This window comes from Neofelis nebulosa, chromosome 15, assembly GCF_028018385.1.
Source record: "Neofelis nebulosa isolate mNeoNeb1 chromosome 15, mNeoNeb1.pri, whole genome shotgun sequence".
In the NCBI taxonomy this organism is placed as follows: Eukaryota; Metazoa; Chordata; class Mammalia; order Carnivora; family Felidae; genus Neofelis; species Neofelis nebulosa.
In genome coordinates this window covers 551,019-578,338 of record NC_080796.1, presented here as the reverse complement: position 1 = coordinate 578,338, position 27,320 = coordinate 551,019, and the positions used below count along the sequence as shown (strand labels likewise).

Sequence of the window (27,320 nt, the reverse complement as noted above, 5' to 3'; positions counted from 1 at the left end):
AACCAGAACAGAGGAACAAAGGAAAAAAATATATAGGTATATCTCTATACATCTATGTATAGATATATAGGTATATATTAAGATATATAGATAAATGTAGATATATAATTAGCTTGGACCCACATCAACTCGACACTACTAGGCTGTTTCCAAAGGGAGAAGGGGAAAGAGGAGAGTAGAAAGAGAAAAAAGGGAAAAGAGAAGAAAGGGAAAGCAAAGGAAAGAAAAGATGGGCGCCTGGGTGGCTCAGTAGGTGAAGCGTCTGACTCTTGAATTTGGCTCACGTCATGTTGTCACTGTGGGTGGGTTCGAAACCCCCAACAGGTTCTGCAGTGAGAGCATGGATCCTGCTCGGATTCTCTCTCTCTCCCTCTCTCTGCATCTCTTCTGCTTGATCACTCACTCTCTCTCTCTCAAAATAAAGAAATAAACATTAAAAAAGAAAAGGAAAGACAAAAGAATAATAACTCAAATGAAAACAAACAAACAAACAAACAAACAAACAAACAAACTAAGATAGAAAACCGGAGGAGAGTTGTCTATTGGTGCCTGGGACCGGTGGCTGTGCTGGTCTAGAGCAGGGGCTGTCTGGTCCCATCAGTGTCAGTCTCACTCCTATAGAGAAGCAGTTACGAGGCACAGAGTGTCAGGGTTTGGTGTAATGGGCCTGCCTTCACTGAGGCTCACTGTCCATTCCCTGAAGCCCCACGATGTTGGTCATGGGGAGAGACATGGCGACACCCCATCTATCCTGCCCACACGAGGTGTCTCAAAACTCACTGTTTAGGCTATCCTCACGGAATAGCCTGGGGAGCTGGCTTGCCTTGCTGCACAGTCCCCTGTGCCACCCGAGCACTGAGCTGGGATTCAAAACCCTGTAGGATCCCGCTTTGCTCGGACCTGGTAGTGGAGTTGCGCCACTCTGCCCAGTGGACAGAGGGCCTCTGGCTCGTGCCTGCATGGTCTTTTTCCCTTGGGCAGGGCAATACCTCCCCTTTCCACCATACTCAAGGTGTTCTCTCCCAGGGTAGCCCTGAGATTGCTACCAAGCCTAGGGGCGGCTCCCTCCCCACCAGGCATGGGAGGTGGTAGCTCTGGTCGAGAGAAAGTGTGGCCGCCTTGAAAATTCTGTTTTTTACCCTCTAAGGCTGTTTTCCAAAGTAGAAACTGGCTCTCTGGACCTCTCCTTGGTCTGTGGTCCGGACAGGCTTTCTCATATCCAAATGCACTTCCCACAGCCTCTCTCTCTCTCTGCCTTCCTTTCGTTTCTCCACCAAAGGCCTTCCCCCACTCCATGCCTGTGCTGCCCATTTTATTTCTCCCAATTCTCATACACACCCTTCTGTCCCGCCAAGCTGTCACTCTGCACCTGTGGAGATTTTTCTGTCCCTCTGCAGCCTGTATTCCTGGTATTCCAAGTGTTGTGACCTCAATACTGCTGTGTTTGAGGGACAAGGGGAATTCTGATCCCCTCCCCTGCCATCTTAACTCCCCCCTCCACCTTTTGCTTTGCTTTTCGCAATTTCAAAGTTGGCTGCCTAATCGACTAAGTCACCCAGGCCCCCCAAAGAATACTTGTTTTCGATGGGAAGATGTTCAAAGGCCAATAAAATGGCCCTTTTGTCCAGAAAAGAATGGAAAGTTAGAATGGGTTTTTGATGTTCTCATTTGGGGCTATAATAAGTTCCCGTAAGCTCTTAGCGATGACATCATAAAGGTATACATTTGACCCTTGAACAAGATGCGTTTGGAATGTGGGAGTCCACATACATACAGATTTTTTTCAATAAATACAGTACCATCCTGTAAACATATTTTCTCTTCCTTATGATTTTCTTTTTCATCTTGTTTTTTTTTTTAATTATTCATTTTGGGAGAGTGAGAGAGGACAGAGCACGTGAGTAGGGAAGTGGGGACAGAGAGAGAATTTTCATCAGGCTCCACACTGTCAGCGTTCAACTCAGGAAGTATAGATCATGACTTGAGCCAAAGTCAAGAGCCTGACCCTGAACCGACAGTGCCACCCAGCACCCCTTCCTTACGATTTTCTTAGTAACCTTTCCTTCAGTTTATAGTGTAAAAATACAGTATGTAATACATATAACAGGGAAAACATGCATTAATCGACTGTGTATATTGTTGGTAAGCTCAGCATTCCGTTATCCTAACCCTGACCTCCCACGCTCAGTTTACAGAGTCAATGGCCAAATTAGGCCGAAAAGGTAGATTAGACCTAGAGAGCATATACAAGCGATTCTGCTTTAACGTTCTGGTTTTCAATACATATATACTTTTTGATTTTTAAGTGTGATTGCTTTTAAAGTAGGAAATTCAGTAGGAATTTTTGTTTTTTTTGATTTGGTTTTGAGGTTTCAAAAGATATTTGTGGATTGTCGAGGGCATGGCCATCAGAGCCCGTAACCCTTGCTTTGTTCAAGGGCCAACGGTATAGTGATTGGGTACTTTTGAGATCTTCTCAGTGAGATTAGTGTAAATGTTTTGACCTTAATTAATTGGTCCTTGTATACTGAGTACGTACCAAGCAGTTAGCTGCTGAGTGTACAAGTGGAGGGTTTAGGTTGTTGTGGTCGGAGCAGAAAAGTAAGTCAACAGCAGTCTGTTAGAAGTCACAATAAAGGCTTCATCGATAGGAAATGGACAATGTTAGTTGAGAGAATATTGGGGGCGTTTGTAGTGAGGATGACGATGAGAGTGGGAGTGGGAATTTTGGTAGCCAGAAAAGATCTGAGAGTGGCAAAAGGTGCCAAGTGAAAGATGAGAAGGCCCAGTCGTGTAGACCGTGGCGAGGGACATTCTGGACAGAGAGGACCACGGATCATCATTTTACTCCAACGCCTTAGAGTGACCAAGCTGTAGGAAGGCTCACTCCATCATCATAATCATTATTATTATTGTTGTGTGTAAAAAAGAAAATGTGCATAGTGAAATGAGTGCTTGGCACATTTTAGGTGACTGAGACATACATGTTCTTATACTTGCCGTTTGAATGCTTACTACACATTCTGAAGAGTTCCATACCTATATCTACATTGTTTCTGCTACTAGTTCATCACAATTTTAAGAAAAGTTTCTCTTCCAACCTTGCCGTTCGATCCAACCCTTCTTTCGTCAAGAAAAAGGTCAAGCCTGTGTTTACCTAAACGAAGCAGCAGCTTCGACAGTGTTTTGTTGATACACAACATGATATACTCCAAAGTTTCTGATCATGTGAGGTATGAATTGACACTGAAACAAATGTCTGCCATTTTATTAGAAGCAGTTTTCCTTTATAGCAAGTACACTTTTAAAGATTCTGTTTCAAAACTTATTTCAAATGTCCTTTCATTTTGGTCAGGAATGCAAAGGAAGGGGTTTTGTTAGTTCCTTTTTGAAATCTGCATACAAGCCAGGCTTCTGCCTTTGAAAGTATTTATTCTGGCCTTCCATGATCCGTTTAGAGAGTCAATAGCCAAATGAAGATTCAAAGGGACGCTGAATCAAGAGAGCATATATGAGGTTTTGTATTTAAATGTTTTGGTGTTCAATACGGTTTTCTTATTTGTAAGTCTGATTGTTATTAAAGTCATAAATGCAGATATTTTCTTGGAAAAGGATTAGGAAGTCTTCACGCAACTCATTACTGATGCTACTTTTAACAGAGTATGTCTGAGAAGCCCAACAAATATGTTCCTCATGTCTCTGGAGCTGTGGATCAGAAAGGGCAAAGTATATTAAATGGACAAGTAGAAGGTAAGCACTGTATTTTATTCAAAGGTCATTTGACAGAATGTTGATTGAAAACAGGAATACTGATATATTCTAATATCTAAAGAAAACGGCCTGTTAAGTGCATAGGAAAGAGAAAGAGATGTGAAAAGGAGATAAGTTGCATATCGTATGTGGTGTCAGCAACAGATTAAATTGAGAGTGCCACCAAAGGAGCTAAATGACTAGTTCCCTTTCAAGACACTGGAAGGCCTAAGGAACCTCAGGAAAGAAGAGACGAGCCAAACAGGGAATGATGTGAATGGCGGAGACTACAGGGAGTAAATGAAGGAAAGTAAGCCGGTGTGTATTGTGTTTCTACTGGAAGGTGGTAAAATACACTAGTTCTTTAAAGGGAAGAGCAGACTATTTAAAATGCAGCAACACTATCAGGTGAGCTTCTCGTACCAGAATTTGCCAGAGTGGTATCCCCAAATGTTCCCACTCTTACTGTGATCCTCACTGTTGGCAAGACATTAAGGACTGACCTAGCTGATGATGCAGAGTTATGTCCTAACTACCATGGGTGAACATAAGCATTTGTAGTCAATGATAAATGTATATACGTTAATGCCTTATAAAATGGGGGTACTTCATACGGTAGTATCATTTAGGGCAAAATAAGAGAATTGGAAGGAGGGTCAGATAGGGAGACATCAAGATAACTCATCTGACATTTTGGATGCCGTATTTGTGGCTTTTGATTATTTTGGCAATAACTGCCTTTAATAGGTGAACTATATTTTTAATGTTCTAGGAACATAAGGGAAAGAAACAAAAGAACACTATAATCAGTAGTATGTTTTCATATTCTGTCTGACAGTTCTGATTGTTGTAGAATGATCCCTGTTACTTCTTTGATTCCTACCTGCCAGAAAAATGAACTAAGTCCTAGGTAGTTGGAGAAAATTAACTGATTTTTCATATTTCAGAGAACTTTTATATGGTTGAACATAGGGGCAATCACCAGGATTTGCTCTCTCCCTCTGTTTGTTTTTTTTTCAGAGTAAAATAAGATTGTTGCTTGTTTCACACTTTCTGACATCATGATTTCATCTATTCCTTTTAAACCTTTCTTCAAATGGATAAATAGGGATGTAGGAATTTTCAAGGCAAATACCAAGAAAAGAGATTCCAGGAAAGGTATTCTGTGACATAACCTTCTGACTGTAACCACGTGAAAGACATCAACCGAAATAATAAAATTTCATATAATGCAGTTGTGTTAGAGGCATCCCTATGACACCCAGATTTGATTATTCACTAGAAGAGCTCACAGGACTCAGCATATAGTTGTAGTCATGCGTGTGGCTTGGTATGGGGACAGGCTAGAAAGGCCAATGAGCACCGAGCAATGGTGTATGGGGTGAAGGCCAGAGGAAACCAAGCGCAGGCTTCCAGGAATCCTTTCTCTATGGAGTTAGCAGGATGTGCTAAATTCCTCCAGCATGAAATTAGGACAGCACAAGTGAAATGTTGTCTGCCAGTACGAGGCTTATGGATACTCAGTGCCCGAGGTTTTCATCAAATGCTAATCACATAGGCATCTTCTCCTTAGCATGTCCCCAAATTCCAGGTTTCCACCAAGGAAATCAAGTGTACAGCCTTAAGGACATTGCTTGTACCAGCACTTAGGCACAGTGAACCACTCTTAACCAGCTAGGGAATGGTGGGAACCCTCCTGAAATCCAAGATCCCAGGGAACAACCAAGGGCCAGTCATTCAAGTAGGATGTTGTGAGGGTAGCCATCTTTGGCCTGCTGGATGAAATCTGTTCTGCATAGGAATTATAGCCCTGACGTCATTTTTGGTGGTGTCTTCAAATTTTGTTTTGCTAGCATGGAGCATGATGGCTACCATGGTACTGGTTTCAGTTTCATCATCCATATGAAGTAGGTATTTGTATAAAAATTACTAGGGCAATATGAGGTCATTATAATCTTTTTTTATGTGATTAACCTTTCATTATGATTCTTACGTATGATCAACATAATGATTTTTGATTTAAAATTAGAATGAAAATCTCGTAATTATATGGAAAACCCAGGTTTGATTCCTATGGTGCTGAACCCCTGTTTATAGGTATAAGATTTTGGATCATATTCATCAATTGTTTTGTTGCCTAAGTATACAAATAACCGTTGTATTTTTGTGTTTTGTGTATGCATTTTCATACACTTCCAAATGGGAGACAGTACCCCTATTGTGTTACTTTGATCTCTATTTTAATGTTCAAGGTGACTGTATCATGAGTTGGTATATGCTAAGAGTAGCTTCAATGGAAACCATATTTTGTTGTTTTTGTTGTTTCATACATTTAATAAGCCTGATGTTTTACATCAGTTTTAAGTTCACAGCAAAATATAATAGGAAGTACAGAGAGTCTGCATATACCATACCATGCTCCCGTACACGCCTAGCCTCCCCTGTTGTTAACATCTTGCACGACAGTGGTCCATTTTTAGTAGGAATTTTTTTTCAGTTCCTTGGTTTAGTTTTGAGTGAGAGAGCTTGCATGCGTGTGAGCAGCCAAGGGGCAGAGGGAGAGGGGGGAAAGAATCCTGTGCTGTCAGCCCAGAGCCTGATGCAGGACTTGATCCCATGAACTGTGAGATCATGACCTGAGCTCAGATCCAGAGTTGGACGCTGAACCGACTGAGCCACCCAGGCACCCTGACAACAGTGGTGCATTTTCTATGGACACGAACTCTTCATTTGGAGGCCAAGTCTCTAATTTGCATTAGTGTTCAGCCTTGGTGTCATACGTTCTATGAGTCTTAACAAATGTGTAATGATGTGAATCCACCTTTGTGGTATCGTGTGAAAGAGTTCCACTGCCTTAAAAGTCCTCTGTGCTGTGCCCGTTTCTCCCTACATTCACCCCAACCCTTAGCTCCATAGCCTTGCTCTTTCCAGGTGTCATATAGTTAGAATCATAGAGTGGATGTCTTTGAATGTTTAGAAAGTGAAAATATCCTGGTAATTGAATGTAGGCATTCAAGATATTCTTTGCCCTTTGTTTTGTTTAGTTGCTCATCAGTAGAGGATCTGATGACCTCTGCCTTCCATGACGAAAAGTATGATTTCTCTAGCTGTGTGTCACCTAATGGGGAGGGTTGAGAAAAATGACCTCATGAACCACTACAGAGCACTCACATTGGGATCATCCTCCTCTGTGATGTGCGGCGGGTCTAGATAGACTCTCTAGCAATGGAAGGAGACAGCCTCAAGAGGTTAGAACTATATCAAAGTGGAATGCCAAATCTTTCCTTCTTACCTTGCCATTGGAAATAAGGCCAGGGAGAGTCTGTTTGCTATTGTTTGGCCACGCTGCCAAGTACAATAGCTATAGAGCACACGTTGTGAGGGGGTGTTTCCTCCTAAAACTGAAGAGTGTCTGCTGAAGAGCTGGGGAAGTTCTGCCGTGTTACAGCAAAATAAAGATATTCTCTTTCAATTCCTCTGGTAGTGGAAGTCCAGAAAAATCATGCTAGCTTCAGTCTGACATTGTCAGCTCATGATAATCATTCTCCGAACGATACCCGTTTCCTCCAGTGTCACAGTGTCGGTCAGCGATGGCCATTGTAAACATCAGTTCCCCTGTAGGTGTCAAATTCTGATAAAACCCATTCTTGGTTTTGGTCAATATAGAGGAGAAAGTAAGATTTCTTAGTGCTTTAAGCCTACGAATGGTATAATTACCATTCAGTGTAGTGTGGTTTCCAGGTGTGGTCCGAAAGCAATACTTTTTGACAAATCATAAGCAGTACACTTGTAATTTTCCTCTATTTATCGATTGTCGATTTAACATGTATTTTGCTTTCTTCTTTAGGAGCAGATAAGAATGCTGAGGAAGATTCTAGAGCCAGGTAGGATTTTTATGGATTTGTAAAAATGACATTTGCTGGGGCACCCGGGTGGCTCAGTCGGTTAAGGGTGTGACTCTTGATTTCAACTGAGGTTTGTGAGTTCAAGCCCCGCGTCGGGTTTTGCGCTGACAGCCTCCTTGGGATATCTTTCCCGATTTCTGTGGGCACTCACTCTCAAAGTATAAAGGAATGAAATGAAATGAAACGGATAATGAAAGGAAAGGAAAGGGAATGAATGAACTGAAAATTATGTGTCTCCTAAGGGAACGCAGAGAACAAAAGCAGTTGTTGCGTGTTCTACACGGGACCAGACACTATATCCTATGGGCAACATCTGTTCCGTTATATAGTCATTGTATAGCTTTGCCAAGTAGCTGTGCTATTGTAGCCTACATTTTATTACTTTGTCAACTGTGGTTCAGGGAGGTTGATGACTCGACCATGATTCCATAGTTCACGGGTTGCTGAGGGGCTTTGCCCATCAGCCCGTGAAGCTTCCACATCCATTCCCTGGTTCCTCAGCAGCACTGAGATGAAGATACAGATCCTAGGGCAGATCAACTCAGAATGTCAAAGGTAATGATGTCGGAACACTAGTTTAGGGTTTGCTTAAGAACCCAGGTTAGTCCAAGCATTTGGCCTCATATATTTGACCACTAGTGCCAACAAAAGTCATTAGTGCAGTGGTAACTAGTCCCTTGTTTTTACCATCCGAGATTTTAGGGTGGATGTCAGCTATGGCCATGGTGTCAAGGCTTTTACATAAAAAGCAAGATGTCGTCAGGCAACTCCTTAGATGTAGTGATATCCCCTCTTCTTGAGACAAATGAGTTTTCTGTAAGGGAAGGATATCTAGTTGTAGACCATGTTACATTAATTAAACTCACTCTCTATTTCGAGGATATTGCTATTTGATTCTCTGTTGCCTAAGTTCCCAGGCTGGTTTCCCTTTGGGCTAGTATCCTTGTCTAGTTCTAGGAAGCTCTTTGGTTTTTTTGGAGTTGTTGTTTTTTTTTTCCAATGACTTTTTGTACTGTGTTTTTGCCTTTTGACTTTCTTCTCTTTTTTCCTTGGTATTTCTTCTTCTTCTTTTTTTTTTTCCAATAATTTCCCCACTTCTTCCAGCTAAGGACTCTCCATTTTTCCAGAGGCCAAATCAAAAGCACTTAGAGTCTCCAGATGTAGGGATCCTCAGAGATTAATTCTTCAAAACACCCTCTGGTGTGTCAACCTATGTTTAACCTCCTTGCCCAATGGCTGTTTCCCTGGAGAATTTGAAACTCAAAAGAGATTGAAGTGACCTATTGGGATATGATAAGTGACAGAAATGCGACTTAAATTCTGGTTTTCTTTCTTTCTTTCTTTCTTTCTTTCTTTCTTTCTTTCTTTCTTTCCTTTCTTCCTTCTTTTTTTGTCTTGATCTTGCAGGCAACTGTTTTAATAATAGAAGCCTGGGGAGTGGGTCTAATGAATACAATGAAGGAGGGTAAGAATCGAATTAGCAGAGGAGACCAGGTTTCAAGGAGAACAACACTGAGTTGGTTAGGAATACGAGTTTGAGAAAAGATGTCAGAATATGGGGGGTTATGCCAAGTGAGATAAAGGTGAATGACAGGAATGAAGGACCCAGGATTAGGGGAGTTGTTTAGAAAGACATATTCAAATAGAGAGTTCAAGAGGGTCGTGACCAGGTTTCTGCTTTTGTGTGTGTTGGTTTCATTGAAGGTGCGAGCATACCTCAGATTTTCTGATGAGAGAGATTAAAAATCATTTGAGCTTCTGGGCAGAGTCTGTTTACAGCAGATAGAAATATGATATCCCCTACTTCCACCCCAACTGAGGGAGGATAGCTTAGATCCTCTCAAGGAATTGGGGGTGGGGGTGGAGATTCCGAACATCAGAGATGTATGGCCCAAGGCAAGCTGTCTCCTCACTCCACCTCTTTTCCTAAATCTGTGATGCCCTTCCCATGTACTTGTAGGGCTGGGCAGGGGTAGGTCTGACTTGTCAAATCACTAAGGGAGCTTCATCTGGATCGGTGATAACATGCCTATGTTGAGGTGACTGTGTGGATGAGTGAGACTCCCAATTCGCTTGTTCTCCAGGAGCAGGACATGGTTCCTACCCTCGGTCATTGGAGCCCATCCTTGTTGTAGGAGTGTATGGCTTCATAGGCTAAAGATTGAAAGGTTGGGGAATGCCACAGAACCGTGCCGAAGAGTGATGTAGGAGTGGGAGCTCATAGGGAAGAAAATATTCAGGCAGCGTATAGAGAAATAGAGGCACAACTACCGGGACCATTTTGATCACAATCTCCCTCCTTGGGTAGCTGAATGCCCCTGAAGGCTTGGAGTGTCTTGCTAGTTATTATGGACCTAAATAAGGCAAGACCAGTGTGGGAACAAAGTTGGCCTTGGGAACTTTGAGTCTGTCAATCTCTAGTTAGTACTACCACTCATAACATAGAAACCTAAACTTTGATACGTTTACTTAAACGGAGGTCTACGTGACACACAATGTAATATGTGATGCAACAACTCTGGAAGTTTCACCGTGATCGCCATAAGCATAGCTCCCATCTGTCAATGTATGAGGCTATTAGGATACCACTGACTAGATTCCCTATGCTGTACTTTTGAGCCTTGTGATTTATTCATTCTATAACTGGAACCCTGAACTTCCCTCTCCCCTTCCCCCATTTTGTCCATCCCCCCACCTCCCCTCCCTTCTGGCAAGAGCCAAATCTCTGCATTTATGGGTCTGTTTCTGCTTTTGCTCTGTTTGTTCATTTATTCCCCTTTTTACATTCTGCACAGAAGTGAAATCATATAAGATTTGTGTTTCTCTGTCTGACTTATTTCACTTACCCTCATGCCATCTAGGTACATCCATGATGTTGCAGATGGCAGGATCTCATTCTCATTTAGAGCTGCATAATATTTCATTGTGTGTGTGTGTATGTGTGTGTGTGTGTGTGTGTGTGTGTGTGTGTGTGTGGTCTCTTCATGTATTGGTGGACACTTGGGTTGCTTCCATATCTTGTCTATTGTAAATAATGCTAAATAAAGATAGGGGTGCGTATATCTTTTCAAATTAGTATTTCCATTTCCCTTGGGTAAATAAATACCCAGTAGTGGAATCACTGGATCCTATGGTATTTGTGTTTTTAATTTGTTGAGGCCCCTCCATACTGGCTTTCACTGCGGCGATACCAATTTACATCCCATGACCGGTGCACAAGGGTTGTTTTTTCTCCACACCCTGAGCCACCCTTGTTGTTTCCTGTGTGTGGAAACTGAGCCATTCTGACAGATGTGAGGTGAGACGTCATTGTGGTAACGTTTACACATTTAATTTTCAACCATTTCAGAGCATTCCCTGCCTGTCATATTTGGTTCTGGAAACTGAGACTGGGTCTTTCCTGGAGATTTCACAGGTTAGGAGAGGTCGAGGCCAAATAGAGAACAGAAAGCTTTTTTTAAAACAGGGTCCAAATTGTGAAAGACCTGTACTCTGGAAACCGTAAAACACTGATGAAGGAAATTGAAGGTGACGGAAAGAAAGAGAAAGACATCCGATGCTCACAGATGGGAAGAATACATACTTTTAAAGTGTCTACACTACCCAAAGCCATCGACAGTTGTCATGCAATCCCTGTCAACATACCAACAGCATTTGTCACAGAGCTAGACAAACAATCCTAAACGTTGTATAGAACCACAAAAGACGTTGAATGGCCAAAGCAATATTGAAAACGAAGAAACCTGGAGGTATCGCAATCTCAGCTTTCAAGTTCTATTCCAAAGCTGTAGTATTCCAAACAGTATGGTGGGTACTGGCGTACAAAATAGCCTCATCGCTCAGTGGAATAGGACCGCAAACCCAGACATAAATCCACCACTGTATGGTCAGTTCATCTTCCACAAACAGGAAAGACTATCCAGTGGGGAAAAGGCAGTCTCTTCACCAAATGGTGTGGGGACAACTGGACAGGCCACATGCCAAAGAATGAACCTGGACCAATTTCTCTACCATACCCACAAATAAACTCAAAATGAATTAAAGACCTAAGTGTGAGACTTGAAACCATAAAAAAAAAAAAAAATCCTTGACGAGAACACAGGCCGTCATTTCTCAAACTTTGGCTGTAGCCACATTTTACTAGTTATGTCTCTTGAGCCAAGGGAAATAAAGCAAGAATAAAGTTTGGGGACTATATCAACCTACGAAGCTTTTGCACAGTGAAGGAAACAGTCAAACCTGAAAGGCAACCTCTGGAATGGGAGAACAAATTTGGAAATATTTGGCAAATCCAGTAAAGGGTTAGTATCCACAATGTCTAAAAACTTGACACATGTCAACATCACCCCCCTCCAAAAAAGCCCAGTTTACAAATGAGCAGTACACATAACCAGACCCTTTTCCAACGACAACATACAGATGGTCAACAGACACATGAAAAGATGCTCCCCCAAACTACAACGAGATACCACGTCACACCTGTCAGAATGGCTACACTCCAAGACACAAGAAGCTAGTGTTCGCGAGGATGTGGAGACAAAGGAAACCTCTTGCACCGTTGGTGGAAATGCAAATGGGTGCGGCCCCTGTGGAAAACAGTATGCAGGTTCCTCAAAAAATTAAAAACAGAACTCTCCTATGATCCAGTAATTGCACTACTGGATACTACCCAAGAGAATACAAAAACATGAATTCCACGGGACACACGCACTCCTGTGTTTATTGCGGCATTATTTCCAACAGCCAGCGCAAGCGTCCATTGACAGCTGAGTGAACGAAGAAGAAGCCCTATATGAATGTATGTGTGTGTGTATATGTATATCCATACACACACACACACACACACACACACACACACACGCACACACACATGCACACACACACACTGTAATATTACCTAATCATAAAACAATGAAATCTTGCCATTTGCAATCACCTGGATGGAGCCTGAGGGTAGTATGGTAAGCAAAGTCAGGGAAAGACAAATACCATATGATTTTACTCATGTAGCACTTAAGAAACAACAAACGAGCAAAGGGAGGAAACAAAAGGGGAGACAAACCAAGAAATAGGCTCTTAACTGCAGAGAAGAAACGGATGGTTGTGGAGAGGAGGTGAGTGGTGGGAAAGGTGAAAGAGATGATGGGGATGAAGGAGTGCCCTTGTCATGATGAGCACGGGGTGAGTATGGAGTTGGTGAATCACTATATTGTACAACTTAAACTACTATAACTCTGGATGTTTCTATTACTGGAATTAAAATAAAACTTAATGACAAAACCAGAGGCCAACTTTTCATTATACCAAGAAACTTCGTGGAATAAACAGATAGGTGACCTTTCCCTTAACTTTTTTAAATTTTGTTTTTAAATGAATGAACATGTTTTTGTTGTATTTTTTTGCTCTAAAGGCTTTCTGACAAACCTGGTCCTGACGATTCATGGTCTACCTCATCTAGCGAAGACTTAGATTTTGGTACCAAGGTAAAGTACCCTCCCGTGAAACTCACTTTCCTGCTCTGAATTGAGTTTTCTCCCTTATTCACTCTGAAAATTTAAGAGGAGCCTGTGTATCATCATTTTATGTGTGTCATGGAAAGTTAGCAAGGACAAACCACTCTACAGATACATGACGCGTTGAATGTTTTGTTTTGTTGTGTTGTACTTTGGTAAATCCTACAGGTGGAGGCTGATAAATGAATGGGCTGGAAAATATATAATGACCGTCAAATTATATTGGGAAAAGCTTTCCCACAATGGAGGCAATATGACGTTTGCTTAAGGATAAGGATTCTTACTGTGATCATAACATGACTGCTAATACTCATGCCTAAATGAAACCTGATTGGGTCCAAGTATCTATTGTAGGTTGCCCCCCGCCCCGGGCACGTTTTATTTTGGTGAGATACAGCATTTTCCTTTGGCTCTATCCTTTGTTCTCCATTTAGAATAAAATCATATTAGAAAATGTAGAAATTTAGATGTTTACATTATTTCTCAACATTTACCTTACAAAGGTGTTCCCCTGTAGTTTTGAAATAACTCCATGAAGAGTAAGTTAAAATTGTGCATCTCCCCGAAGAATACGTATTTTGCTGAAAAGAGTAGCTCTATGGGCAGAGGCTCTTCATAGCCAAGGTGTCAAATTTCTAATTTCAGAAATCTTGCCCATTCTAGCTTTGAACACTATCTCCTCCTAGTCCTTGTGTCAGATTCTAAAATTTAAAGTTTCAGACATCTGATATTTGTTTCAGTATTCATTTCAAAGCCCCTAAATCATGATAAGCTCCTGGAGGTTAGGGAACGCACTGGTTTGACTCCTGGAGCTCCTAAAATAAAGTCTTGCTTGGAAGAAGCAATGTCATGGTTTTTGAATGTGAACAAATGAGTAGGGAAATGGAATTCCGTAGAATGGAGTTTGGAAAGTAACCAAATACGCATGATATATCACAATTAAATATGTGAATTTAAAAAGTCAGGCTTCAGTTTATATTCCGTTTTAGTGTTTAACATGTATACACGCAAATGAATTCTATTGAGGAAATCAGGAGTTACATAAGAAAGAAGGTTACAGTCTATTTTTAGTATCCTCCCATTGTGAGCTTAGAATTGCAGAGAAAAAGTCCTCAGCCTTTGTTTGTTTAACCCCATCTGTGTCCCATTACCTACATCCTTTGAAGGTTCCCATTTCCTCCTAGAATTCTCATTCCCAATTCTTTCTCCATAGTGAATGTTGACGTGTTAGGAACCTCTCTTTTTCTGTTCTTTTGTTAGTCTAGTAATAATTTCTAGCTTTTCGGAAGCGAAAGATGCCAGGAATTGAACAATGTATTTATAGTGAAAAAAATTAAATTCTTTATTACAGCATTTATAACCAGATAACTGTAGAGTGATAAGAGTCAGTATTATTAGGGATATACTGTGAATCAAAGCCTCTTTTACCTAAATATTATATAGATAGATAGATAGATATAGATAGATAAATAGAGATATATAAGATACACATATATACACATATATTGTTACACTTATGTATAAACACACACTTATATATATACATATTTATGTACACCTATACATACACAGACACACATGTATATATATATATGTGTATACACATATATGGAGACATATATCTTTAAACGGTTTAAAAGTGACTATTGTTCATAGTATATTCCCAATCCTACTTATGTACCTGTTGAAAAATATATGTTGTTTACACTTACGTTCTTTGGCTCACATTTTTCCTTTTCTTTTTTCTCTTAAGCTCATGCTTGATTGATTGGTCATGTGTTGTTTTTTGTTTTTTCTTTTTCCCTCTTCTCCCCCCATGCTTTTTATGGTATTTTAAATTTTTTTTAAAGTTTATTTATTTTTGAGACAGAGAGAGATACAGAGTGCAAGCGGGGTAGGGGCAGAGACAGAGAGAGACTCAGAATCCAAAGCAGGCTGCAGGCTCCGAGCTGTCAACACAGAGCTCAACGTGGGGCTGATAACCACAAACTGTGAGAACATGACTCATGAGCTGAAGGTGGATGCTGAACTCACTGTGCCACATATGTGTTCCCCGCACCAGGCTCGTTTTTAATGGTTTACCCCTACCCTAATTTGTCCTTGCAGAAACGATTTCTTTAGTGTCTGTTCTTTTAGTACATCACTTTCTGTCAACTCCATTGTCAACATATTGGTTATGGAATTCTACTGTCTGTGTGTGGATTCCATCCAGGACTCATTGCCTCACAAAGTTTATTATTCTTCTTTTTCTCTTTCTTGGTAGGGGCTGAGCTAAATGTTTTTGAAATGCTTGTATTTCTCTTGGAAAGGGAGGGAGAGAGAGAAAGAATGGGCAAGTGCTCGTTGTTGTGATCTGACAATATGCAAGGTATGATCTCAGTCCTTTTATATTTGTGGAGGGCTGTTTTGTGACCCAGGATGTCACTTGGAGACATTGGAGAATATTCTATGTGCACTTAAGAAGAATGTGCGTTCTGGGGCGCCTGGGTGGCGCAGTCGGTTAAGCGGCCGACTTCAGCCAGGTCACGATCTCGCGGTCTGTGAGTTCGAGCCCCGCGTCGGGCTCTGTGCTGACAGCTCGGAGACTGGAGCCTGCTTCCAATTCTGTGTCTCCCTCTCTCTCTGCCCCTCCCCCGTTCATGCTCTGTGTCTCTCTGTCCCAAAAATAAATAAAAAAAAAAAAAAGAAGAATGTGCGTTCTACTGCTGTTGGATGAAAAGATCTTAATATATCGGTGTTGATATCCATATATATAAATGTATATATATGAGGCCAATAGAGATCTATGTATATCTGAATACATCTGGTCCAATGACACATTGGATCTGTGTTTCCTTACTGATTTTCTGCCTTGACGATCCGCCTATTGTCATAAATGGAGTCTTAAAGTCGTCTTCAATAATTGTGTTTGAATGTATACATTTAATCATGTTCGTGATTAATCGATTCATATGTGTGGGCATTTCACTTTGGGTACATAAACATTTGCAATTGTTAGCTCCTCTTGATGGATAGACCCTTTAATTATGATCCAATGCCTTTCAGAATCTGTTACTACAGTCTCTGATTTAAAATCTAGTCTTTCTGGAGGAAGTGTGGCGACTCCAGCTTTCTTTTGACTTCTAGAAGCATGATAGGTGGTTCCCCATACCTTCACTTTGCATCTGGAGGTGTCTTGGGGTCTGAAATCAGTTTCTTGTTGACAACATATGGATGGATTTTGTTCTTTGGTTTTGTGTTGTGTTTTATGCATTCTGATTCCCTGTGTCTTTTGATTGGGGCATTGAGTCCATTCACATTCAGAGTGATTAGTTAAAGATATGGATTTAGTGTCATTGTGTTATCTGAAGGTTTCATGCTTTTGGTGAGGCCTCTGGTCCTTTGTAGTCTCTGCTGCTTTCCACTCACAGAGTCGCCCGTTAGGATCTCCCGCAGGGCTGGTTTAGTGGTCATGAACTCCATGAGGTGTTGTTTGTCTGGGAAAGCCTTTCTCTCTCTTTCTATTCTAAATGTCAGCCTTGCCTGGGAAGGGATTCTTCGCCACAGATGTTCCCATTCAGCACATTGACCGTTTCCTACCCCTCCCTTCTGCCCTGCCAAGTTTCATTGGACAGGTCTGCTGCTACCCTTATGTGTCTTCCCGTGTCAATTAAGACCTGTTTGTCCCTAGCTGCTTTCAGAATTCTCTCCTTATCTTTGTATTCTTCCGGTTTCGCTATGACATGTCGTGGTGTTGGCCTGGTTTTGTTGACTTGGAAGGGAATTCTCTGTGCCACCAGGACTTGGATGCCTGTTTCCTTCCCCTGATGAGGGAAGCTCTCAGGTATACGTTATTCAACAAAAACCTTCTGCCCCTTTCTCTCACTCTTCTTCTTCTGGGACTCCTAGGATGTGGCTAATATTTCATCTCACCGAATCACGTAGGTCTCTAGTACCTGCCTCGTGGTCCATAATTTCCTTTCTTTCCTTTCTCTTTCATCTTTGTCCACAATTGTATCTTCTGTTTCACCGATTCTGTCTGCTGCTTCTCCCATCCTTGCTGTCACTGTATCTAGGTTACTTTGTATCTCCTTTACACCATTTCAGCATTCATCGTGATGATTCTTTAGGTCCTTGATCTCTGAAGCAGTAGATTGTCTGCTGTCTTCTATGCGTGATTTCAAGCGTAACTATGTGTCTTATGAGTGTCATTCCAAAAATGTGCTCACATATATTGTTTCTGTCTCTTTTGAGCCTTTATCTGGAACTCTTTTCTTCCAGGAATTTTTTTTGAGGAGAATTCTTCGATTTCATTGTTTTGGCTAGATTCCTGCCCTTTATGTGTGTTAATAGCTTGATCTGTGTCCCACACTTGCGAATACTACTATATTAAAAAGAGCTCCTACAGTGTCCAGGGCCTGGCAGTTGAACAAATATTTTTGGAGTATGTTGTGTGTACTCTTTCGGTTTGTCTTTGGCTGCTTTTCTCGCTACTTAGAATGGTGGTTTGGGCCTTCCACCAGGTGTGCTTTGATTTCTTTGTTGAAGTAATCCTGGAAAAAAAGGAGAAGAATGTGGTGAAGAATCCTTAGCCCAAACAAAAAGAGAAATGACTTGAGTGGAAAAAAAGACCAGGAAGTGCCTCAAAGGAGCTAGAGTTCATCCAGGAAGAGAGGGAGGAAAATTAAGAAGGAGATCTAGAAATGTATAGAGAAATTGCACAATCAAACAAACCAAAAACCAGAACACAGCAAGAAAGGAAAAAAACATATATATAGATCTATCTATATATACCTATATATAGATATATAGGTATATATTAAGATAGATATAGATAGATAGATAGATAGATAGATAGATAGATAGATAATTAGCTTTGACCCACGTCAACTCGAGACTACTAGGCTGTTTCCGAAGGGAGAATAGGAAAGAGGAGAGTAGAAAGAGAAAAAAGGGGAAAGAGAAGAAAGGGAAAGCAAAGGAAAGAAATGATGGGCGCCTGGGTGGCTCAGTTGGTGAAGCGTCTGACTCTTGAATTTGGCTCATGTCATGTTTCGCTGTACGTGGGTTCTTAACCCCCATCAGGCTCTGCAGTGAGAGCATGGATCTTGATCGGGTTCTTTCTCTCTCCCTTTCTCTGTACCTCTCCTGCTTGATCACTCACTTTTTCTCTCAAAATAAAGAAATAAACATTAAGACTGAGAAGAAAAAGATAAAAAGAATAATAATTCAAATGAGAACAGACAAACAAAGGTAGAAAACCAGAGGAGAATTGTCTACTGGTACCTGGTACTGGTGGCTGTGCTGGTCTAGAGGAGGGGCTGTCTGGTCCCATCAGTGTCAGTCTCACTCCCACAGAGAGCAGTTATGAGGCACAAAGAGGCAGGGTTTTGTGTAATTGGCCTGCCTCCAGTGAGTCTCACTGTCCGTTCCCTGAAGCCCCACGATGTTGGTCATGGAGAGAGAAATGGCGACACCCCAATCTCTCCTGCCCACACGAGGTGTCTCAAAGCTCACTGTTTAGGCCGTCCTCACAGAATATCCTGGGGGCCCGGCTCCCCTTGCTGCAAATTCTCCTGTGCTCCCTGAGCACTGAGCTGGGATTCAAAACCCTATAGGATCCCACTTTACTCAGACCTGGTTTTGGAGTAGGACCACTCTGCCCAGTTGACAAAGGGTCTCTGGCTCATGCCTGCAGAGTCTTTTTCCCTTGGGCAGGGTAATACCTCCCCTTTACACCATACTCAAGGTGTTCTCTCCCAGTGTTTCACTGAGAGCCTAGGGGCGGCTCCCTCCCCACCAGGCATGGGAGGTTGCAGCTCTTTTCTAGAGAAAGTCTGGCAACCTTGAAAATTCTGTTTTTTAGCCTCTAAGGCTGTTTTGCAAAGTAGAATTGGCTCTCTGGACCTCTCCTTGGTCTGTGGTCTGGACAGGTTTTCTCATATCCAAATACACTTACCACAGACTCTCTCTCTACCTTCCTTTCATTTCTCCACCAAAGGGCTTCCCCCACTCCATGCCTTTGCGGACCATTTTATTTCTCCCAATCTGCATACACACCCTTCTGTCCCGCCAACCTGTGTCTTTGCATCTGTGGAGATTTTTCTGTCCCTCTGCAGCCTGTATTCCTGGTATTCCGAGTGTTGTGACCTCAATACTGCTGTGTTTGATGGTCAAGGGAAATTCTGATCACTCTCCTCTGCCATCTTTCCTCTTCCTGCCTCCTTTTATTTTCCTTTTCACAATTTCACACTTTTGTGTAGGTTTGCAATATCATATCAGTTTAATATGTTTTATAGATATTTACGATGGGCTTTTCTTACAGGAAGTGTATTGATCTGAATTTTCTCTCTTTTCCTTTTTTTAAAGTTTATTCATTTATTAATTGTAGAGAGAGACAGAGAGAGCATAAGTGGGGAGGTGAAAAGGGACAGAGGGAGAGAGAGAAAATCCCAAGCAGACCCTGCACTGTAAGCGCAAAACCAGATGGGGGGCTTGAACCCATGAACTGCAAGATCATGACCTGAGCCAAAATCAAGAGTCAGGTGCTAACTGAATGAGGCATTCAGGCGGCCCTAATATTTTCTTTGGAAGTCCCCTGGGTACTTTTAATTTAATATGCCTTAGTTTAAAGACATTGTTTCTGACCCATTCCCTTTCCTCTTCCCTGACTCTTTGTAATCTGCTCTGTCATTTGTGTTCCCTAGCCTAATAAATAGCAGCCCTGGAACAGGAAATGTCCTGGACTCCGAACTTCCCTGAAATCACCATATCCAGTCACTCACCACATTCGATATGTTGTACCGGCTTACCATTTTTCATATGTTATTCCTGTAATTCACTCGCTCACCTATAATTTTGAAGTACTCTTCTGGTTTTGCTTCCTTTACGTTCGTCCTACATTGCTGCCAGAGTGACCTTTCTAAAATATACTTGTGACGATGTCACTCCTCTGCTTATTCAATGGATCCCCATTACCTGAAGGTGAAAATTCATGTTCTAGCATAACACTGCTCTTTTTTTTTTTGGTTTCGTCCTGATGTTCTAGTAATATCTCCCTGTCTATCCCATTCCCAATAACTCTGTTCCAGTTTTGCCATATTGCATAGGTGTTTTCACTTACTATATTATTTCATACTTGATTCTTTTGCCATTATAGAATGCCCTTCACACCCTCCCTGTGCACTTTGTCTATCTTTTAAGATACAGCCCTATCTTCCCAGCATTTGCTGAGCTTCCCAAATGTAAGTCTTTTCTCCTTTGTGCGTTCACTGTACGTTATTCACTTCCCTTGCAGAACTAGTGGATGTTATTTTTCTGTCCTTACCTGTTTTCATGCATCTCTACTGCTACTAGCATATAGAACAGACTCTGTCTTGTATTTATATTTCCAGCTCTTCCCCAGATCGTGGCTATGACTTGACAGATACAGTATGTGCTTGTCTTTTTGAGTGGGTGAGTGCATGACCAAATGAATCAATGTGATATTTTTCTGAAGTTGGGTTTTTGTTTTGTGCTGTTTTTCTAGGAAGGAACATCAAAGTCAGCAATGGAAGCAAAAGAAGATGGTGTTGGTATTATTGAAAATGTGCCACCAGAGCAAGCAGTTAATGACAGTTTGACTTCTGCTGGTGGAGTGCATAAAAATTACAGAAGCGGTAAGCTAGTGAATCTCTGTGAGTTGTTTTCCTATGATTAAATGCTAGTATGAAAAAAATCTGGAAGTATGTAGATCCAAATATATTATCCTTTTTTCGTGAAGGTATTTTTTTGTTGCTATCTTTCTTTAGAAGTATCCCAAGTACTACCCCCTTTTACTTGTGGAAAATCGTGAACCCCCTGAACATTTTTCTGCTATTGGTTTTATTTTATTGAAATATTCATGAATGGAGATAGACTTGTGTATGTGTTTAAAATTCATAGTAACACATATTTTCATTAATTTATCTGTGACCCTATTCTGTAGATATCATGTCAGCAATAAAATTAGGAGAAGAGGAAGATGTAGAATCACCTTCTCTTCATGAGGTACTTTCTTCTTATTATTTTTAAGTATAGGCATGGAGTGATGTTAAAACATCCAAGAGATGCGTTGACTTTGACTTTTGAATGATTAAAATAACATCGCAGTCATATTTGTAGTAATATAAGTAAAGTAATGATGATGTATTCTAAGGTGACAACTAGGGAAGGAGGTAAAAAAGTCCTGATCTCTTAGGCCCAGGCAGCTGCTGCATAATGCTACAAGCGCTGTATTTGAACTCAAAGACATGCTAGCATCTTGGTTCCGTCACTTCCTAGCTGTGGGATCTTGGAAAAACTTGCCCCAAGGTCAATGACCTCGTTCCTAAAAATGGCATCAATACCCACCTCTTGGTTATGCATAATGAACAAATGTGGCAAAGTTTTGTAACCTGTAAAGGGTGCTATAGAAACAGAAGACAAAATGATCACAGTGGCTTTTAGTGACTTACTAAATATTGAGGATACTTTGGTGAATGTTTGTTTATTGTTGAGAGTGGGGTGGGGGGAGAGAAGATCCGAAGCAGGCTCTGCACTGAGAGCAAGGAGCCCAATGCAGGATTTGAGCTCATGAACTGTGAGAACATGAGCTGAGCCAAAGTTGGGCGCTTAATCAACTAAGTCACCCAGGCCCCCCAAGAATATTTGTTTTAAATGTGAAGATGTCTGAAGGCCAATAAAATGGTCGTAGGGTCCAGAAAAGAATGGGAAATTAGTAATGGGTTTTTGGTTTTCTAATTTGGCACTATGTTAAGTTCCGGTAATCTCTTAGGGGAGATATCATATAGGTATACAGTTGACCCTTGAACCAGGTGGGTTTGTACTGTGGGAGTCCACTTACACACAGATATTTTTCAATAAATAGAGTACCATAGTGTAAATGTATTTTCTGTTCCTTATGGTTTCTTTTTCTATTAATTCTTTCTTTTGAGAGAGAGAGTGAGTACAGAGTACGTGGGTAAGTGAGGGCAGGGTGAGAGAGAGAATCTTAAGCCGATTCACACTGCCAGCATATTTCTTTCTCTTTGATATTAATTCATTTGGCTGCTAATAATTTAAAGATTTCTAATTCTCTAGTTATTAATCCTTAAAAAGTACTCAAATGCACTTTAGTGCTTGTTATAATGGATGGTAAGCTAAATAGTTTTTAAGGTGTGTAACATTAAAAATCATCTAACTTATTTTTTGGTCGAGTTAACATGTAATGAATTGTTTAGTTCCAAAAACTGACAAGCTTAAGTTTATGAGTTCATATTTTTCTTCTGTCTTAGGCTAAGGCAAGTTAGTTTTCACTTCTTACAGGAAGTTACAATCCAGTGACTTGGGAACAGCTAAACATAGATGAAGAAAGTTAACAGTACAATTGTAATTATTTTCTCATTTTTCTTTGTCCGTACTTGATTACTTAAGGACAAGGTGTTTTTACAAACATGTATCCTGGCAGAAAAGACATGTGAAAATCAAAACAAGGAAATTAACCATCCGTTTTTGCAACTGCAAAAAATGACTCAAGGACCAGCAATGAATAAGGAATGTGATAGGGAGCATGATATATCTCTATATTTAAGACATGCTTCTATGCAAAACTTTGAGGAAATGTGGATCAAATAAGGCAAATTAGACTGGAAAAATAGCTTAAAACTCATCACCAGTGAGTGAAAGCTGAAGTTTGGTGAAATTTGTTAACAATACAGCATTCCTACTCATCTTGAAGAAGAACCACCACGGGGTCACTCTAAGGAGGAACCAACTGAAAGGAAATACCTTCGAATTGGACAAATACTGTACTTGACTGTGAGGAAGAAGATGCATTTGGAGTGTCTGTCTTGGTAGTATTTCAGGCATTTCCTGAACAAAAAGAGCCTAGTCTTTTTTTTTTTTTAGAATATTGGTAGGATATTTATTGAAATTATGAACCGCAGAATCTAAGCAGGTCGTGGGGAAAAGGGCAGATGAAAAAAATTCTCTTCTTAAAGAAGAATGGTGTAATAAGTTTAGGAGCTAGAAATGAAATTTTGACCCAAACATCTTTAAGATGCACAGACACACACACACACACACACACACACACACACACACACATTTCTTTCTTTTTTTTTCCAATATATGAAATTTATTGTCAAATTGGTTTCCATACAACACCCAGGGATCATCCCAAAAGGTGCCCTCCTCAATGCCCATCACCCACCCTCCTCCCCCTCCCACCCCCCATCAACCCTCAGTTTGTTCTCAGTTTTTAACAGTCTCTTATGCTTTGGCTCTCTCCCAATCTAACCTCTTTTTTTTTTTCTTCCCCTCCCCCATGGGTTTCTGTTAAGTTTCTCAGGATCCACATAAGAGTGAAACCATATGGTATCTGTCTTTCTCTGTATGGCTTATTTCACTTAGCATCACACTCTCCAGTTCCATCCACGTTGCTATAAATGGCCATATTTCATTCTTTCTCACTGCCACGTAGTATTCCATTGTGTATATAAACCACAATTTCTTTATCCATTCATCAGTTGATGGACATTTAGGCTAAAAAGAGCCTAGTCTTAAAAATGTCATTCTCTCTCATTCATACTCTGGGTCCCCAGAATATGCTTGCCAGTGATCTTCTAAGCTTTCTTTAAATGAAAGCAAATCATCCGGGACATATAAATCAAAACCACACTGAGATACCACCTCACACCAGTCAAGAGTGGCTAAATGACCAAACCAGGATACTATGGATGCTGGGGAGGATGTGGAGAAACAAGAACCCTCTTGCACTCTTGGTGGGAATGCAAACTGGTGCAGCCACTCTGGAAAACAGTGTGGAGGTTCCTCAAAAATAAAGAAAAATAGATCTACCCTATGACCCAGCAGTAGCACTGCTAGGAATTTACCCAAGTGATACAGGAGTGCTGATGCATAGGGGCACTTGTACCCCAATGTTTATAGCAGCACTTTCAACAATTGCCAAATTTATGGAAAGAGTCTAAATGTCCATCACCCGACGAATGGATAAGGAAATTGTGCTTTATATACACAATGGAATGCTACTTGGCCATGAGAAAGGATGAAATATGGCCATTTGTAGCAACGTGGATGGAACAGGAGAGTGTGATGCTAAGTGAAATAAGTCATACAGAGAAAGACAGATACCATATGTTTTCACTCTTTTGTGGATCCTGAGAAACTTAGCAGAAGACCATGGGGGAGGCGAAATGAAAAAAAAAAAACAAAAAAACAAAAAACCTTCGAGAGGGAGAGAGGCAAACCATAAGAGACTCTTACAAACTGAGAATAAATTGAGGATTGATGGGGGATGGGAGGGAGGGGAGGCTGGGTGATGGGCATTGAGGAGGGCACCTGTTGGGATGAACACTGGGTGTTGTATGGAAACCAATTTGACAATAAATTTCAAATTAAAGAAAGAAAGTAAATCAGACTATGAAAATGAGAACAAACCAGACATTGAGCATCTTTTTAACAACAATGAGGATTGTAAAAATGATATAGAAAATAAAAAATAAAGAACCCACTAGTTACATTTAAAGTGAAAGAAGGCCAAGAGAGTTTGACATGCAAATGGCAAAAAATATGGACCAAAATACCACCGATTGTATATGTGCTGCCGAAGCGAGCACGACCACCGATTAAAATTAGACCTCAGTCTAGTGATTCAGAGAGCCTTTTTGATTTGTGGCTTGCCTCCTGCGATGTGATGAAACTCATGGTTCAAACAAAAAAGCATGATATTTCTGCTGTCACAAACACTTACGAGAAAACAAAACCAGTACAAGACTTTTTTCCAGAAGCCATTATATGCAGATAATGACAGTACTCATAACTGTAAAAGTATTGATTCTGAATTAGAAATTGTGAGTTCTTCTTCAGCATCTAGTTTTCCAGCATCTGAAGTACATCTAAGTGAAGAATTACATCAAGATATGCAAAGGTTTAAGAATGAGATAGGCATGTCACAAGTAGAGTTCCTGTCTTTGGAAAGAGATAAAGTTCAACCTCCAAAAGAGAAGGAGGTCTGCCTTGATGTTACTCTTGTTTTTTCTCTTTAGCAATTATCTGATCCATTCTGATTTTCCACTCAAGAGAACAAGAGTGTGCATACAATGGAATTGTCTAAATAAGTAATTGTGTCTGGAAATAGATTATTTCTGCTATCTAACAAATAGGAGTTCAGGGAAATATTCTTGTGATTTGTTTTCCTTAAAGTTTCTGTGTCAGTCTTCCAAGTAGTATATGAACTGGGAAATTAACTTAACTATATAAGTACCATGTGACCTCATGAACCAGAATAACCATAAAGAAACTGCTTAAAAAACATAATGATCTCCAGGTTGTTTTTTTAAAATATATTGGCTTAAATATAAATTGCATTTCCATGAACAATAAAATGAGAAAGAAGCAATAACTAAGAGAAGGAATATAAACACATTCCCAGCTAAAGCAATCTATGTATTGCTTCAGTATGTGTCTGTAGACTCTGGGTCTAGGGTTCTTGCTTGTCTAGCAAGACAGCAGTGGGATGCAGGATTACAATGGGAGAGACAGCTAATGTCCCGGAGAACACAGGAGCCCGGATTAAGGGTCCTTGCTCTGTTTTTAATAGGATCAGAAGGCTTCCAAACATGGTGATGGATGTGCACAAAGAGACAATCAATCTGTGAACATGACCTCATGGGCATGAGGGAAAGGGGGTTTCAAGATATAGGGTGTTAGGGGTTAGGGTCAATGTAAAACAAAATCCTGGTGCCTGGCAGATGGTTGTTAAAAGCTGACCTGAGGCAGCTTCTCTATTTATCTTAGCTAGTCTAGGGGAGAAGACAGATGCTACCCCAGGATCCACAAGGCACCTTTCTTTTGCTAATTAGCTCCCCTCTGGGCATCTTCACCCTGCAGCCTACAGCCTATAGCCCTACTTACCTGTTTACCTCATTTGGTCCTTCCTTCCTGTGAAAGCAGCTTTCTGCCATAGTACTAAATTGGGGAGTGTGTCCTCCTGAATATCTAATCTTGTTTACCTCTCACACCTTGGTCTTGGAGCCTTTGCCCCACCCTCTCTATACCTAGATACCTAATATTGTTTACCCAAACTTGGGTGTGAGCATCCTATGGCTTTGTAATTTTCTATGCCTGGTTAACCCATCAGTGCAGGCTCAGGGAATTCCTAAGCTTATTCCCCACAAAAATAGGCAGTCTTGTCTGTTTTATTCACATTCTTGGAACTTAGAATTTCAACATGACCCCTTTGAGATAGGCTTAATAACAGCTATTTGTATTATCACCCCTTTTTTCACATTTTTAAAATCTCATTCTCAGATGTTTCTGTTGAGTCAAACCTTCACTAAAGTATGATACCTTTTGGCCTGTATGATTTTTACCATGTAGGTAGCATAAACCTTCAGCAAACCTTCAGTATTTAACTCCAAGGGAGAAAACTGAGTTTTGAGATGTGTGGACTTTAGAAATAGACAAAATCTAGAGATACCCTCCTTTAAAAGAATAATTAGCTAATCTACTCATCCCCTATCAAGGTATTAATTTACTGTGCCAAAGTCACACTTTTCATGCATCTGACTAATTTAATGAATTTGTGGTCATTTCTCTGATTCAGCATTCAAGAATTGTATCGTCTCTTTTGGTGCCATAAAATGCTAGCTAATGCCACTTTAGGAACTTGGGACAAATCGTTTAAGCTTTTTGAGTTTTACTCGCATTATCAGTAGCAAATGGGATTAAAGGTGATCATTACTTTTATACCCTCTCCCTATAAAATTTTATGGTTATTGAATGTGAGATTCGGAGAGCATTACTAATTACCCATAATTCCACCCTAACGTCCATTTCACTTTGTTCCTTTTGGGTTGTGGCAGACTTTGGTTCATAAATTTTAGGGGACACTGTGACTTTTTTTGAGAACCTTAGGATCCAAAAGAAAAGAATTGTAAAAGGCAGTCAGGGAAAGTATAGCTCCGTGCAGAAAGAGGAAAGCTTCCTGGTTTTGTTACTGGAGGACCTCTATGTCACATGTTTTAAATCTGGCTGTTGTGTTAAACCCAGGTGGTAAGGATAGAAAAGGACAAATTTTGTCTCTTGTCTTTTTATTTCTTTGTATCTCTTGGTCAGATGGGGTGGGGGTGGGTGGGGAATTCTCAGTAGCAAA

General features: G+C 40.7%; 1 protein-coding gene across 1 annotated transcript in view; it reads left to right on the top strand.

Moving 5' to 3' along the window:
* The window catches only part of LOC131495907 (ankyrin repeat domain-containing protein 26-like), a 395,531-nt gene extending 372,504 nt beyond the window's left edge, over nucleotides 1-23,027 (top strand). The window contains exons 4-6 of the mRNA XM_058701086.1: nucleotides 20,676-20,805; nucleotides 21,114-21,175; nucleotides 22,580-23,027. Of these exons, the coding sequence (XP_058557069.1) occupies nucleotides 20,676-20,805; nucleotides 21,114-21,175; nucleotides 22,580-22,780 (393 nt within the window). The 3' untranslated portion in view covers nucleotides 22,781-23,027. The remainder of the gene's footprint in view (nucleotides 1-20,675; nucleotides 20,806-21,113; nucleotides 21,176-22,579) is intronic.
* The last annotated feature ends 4,293 nt before the right edge of the window (nucleotides 23,028-27,320 follow it).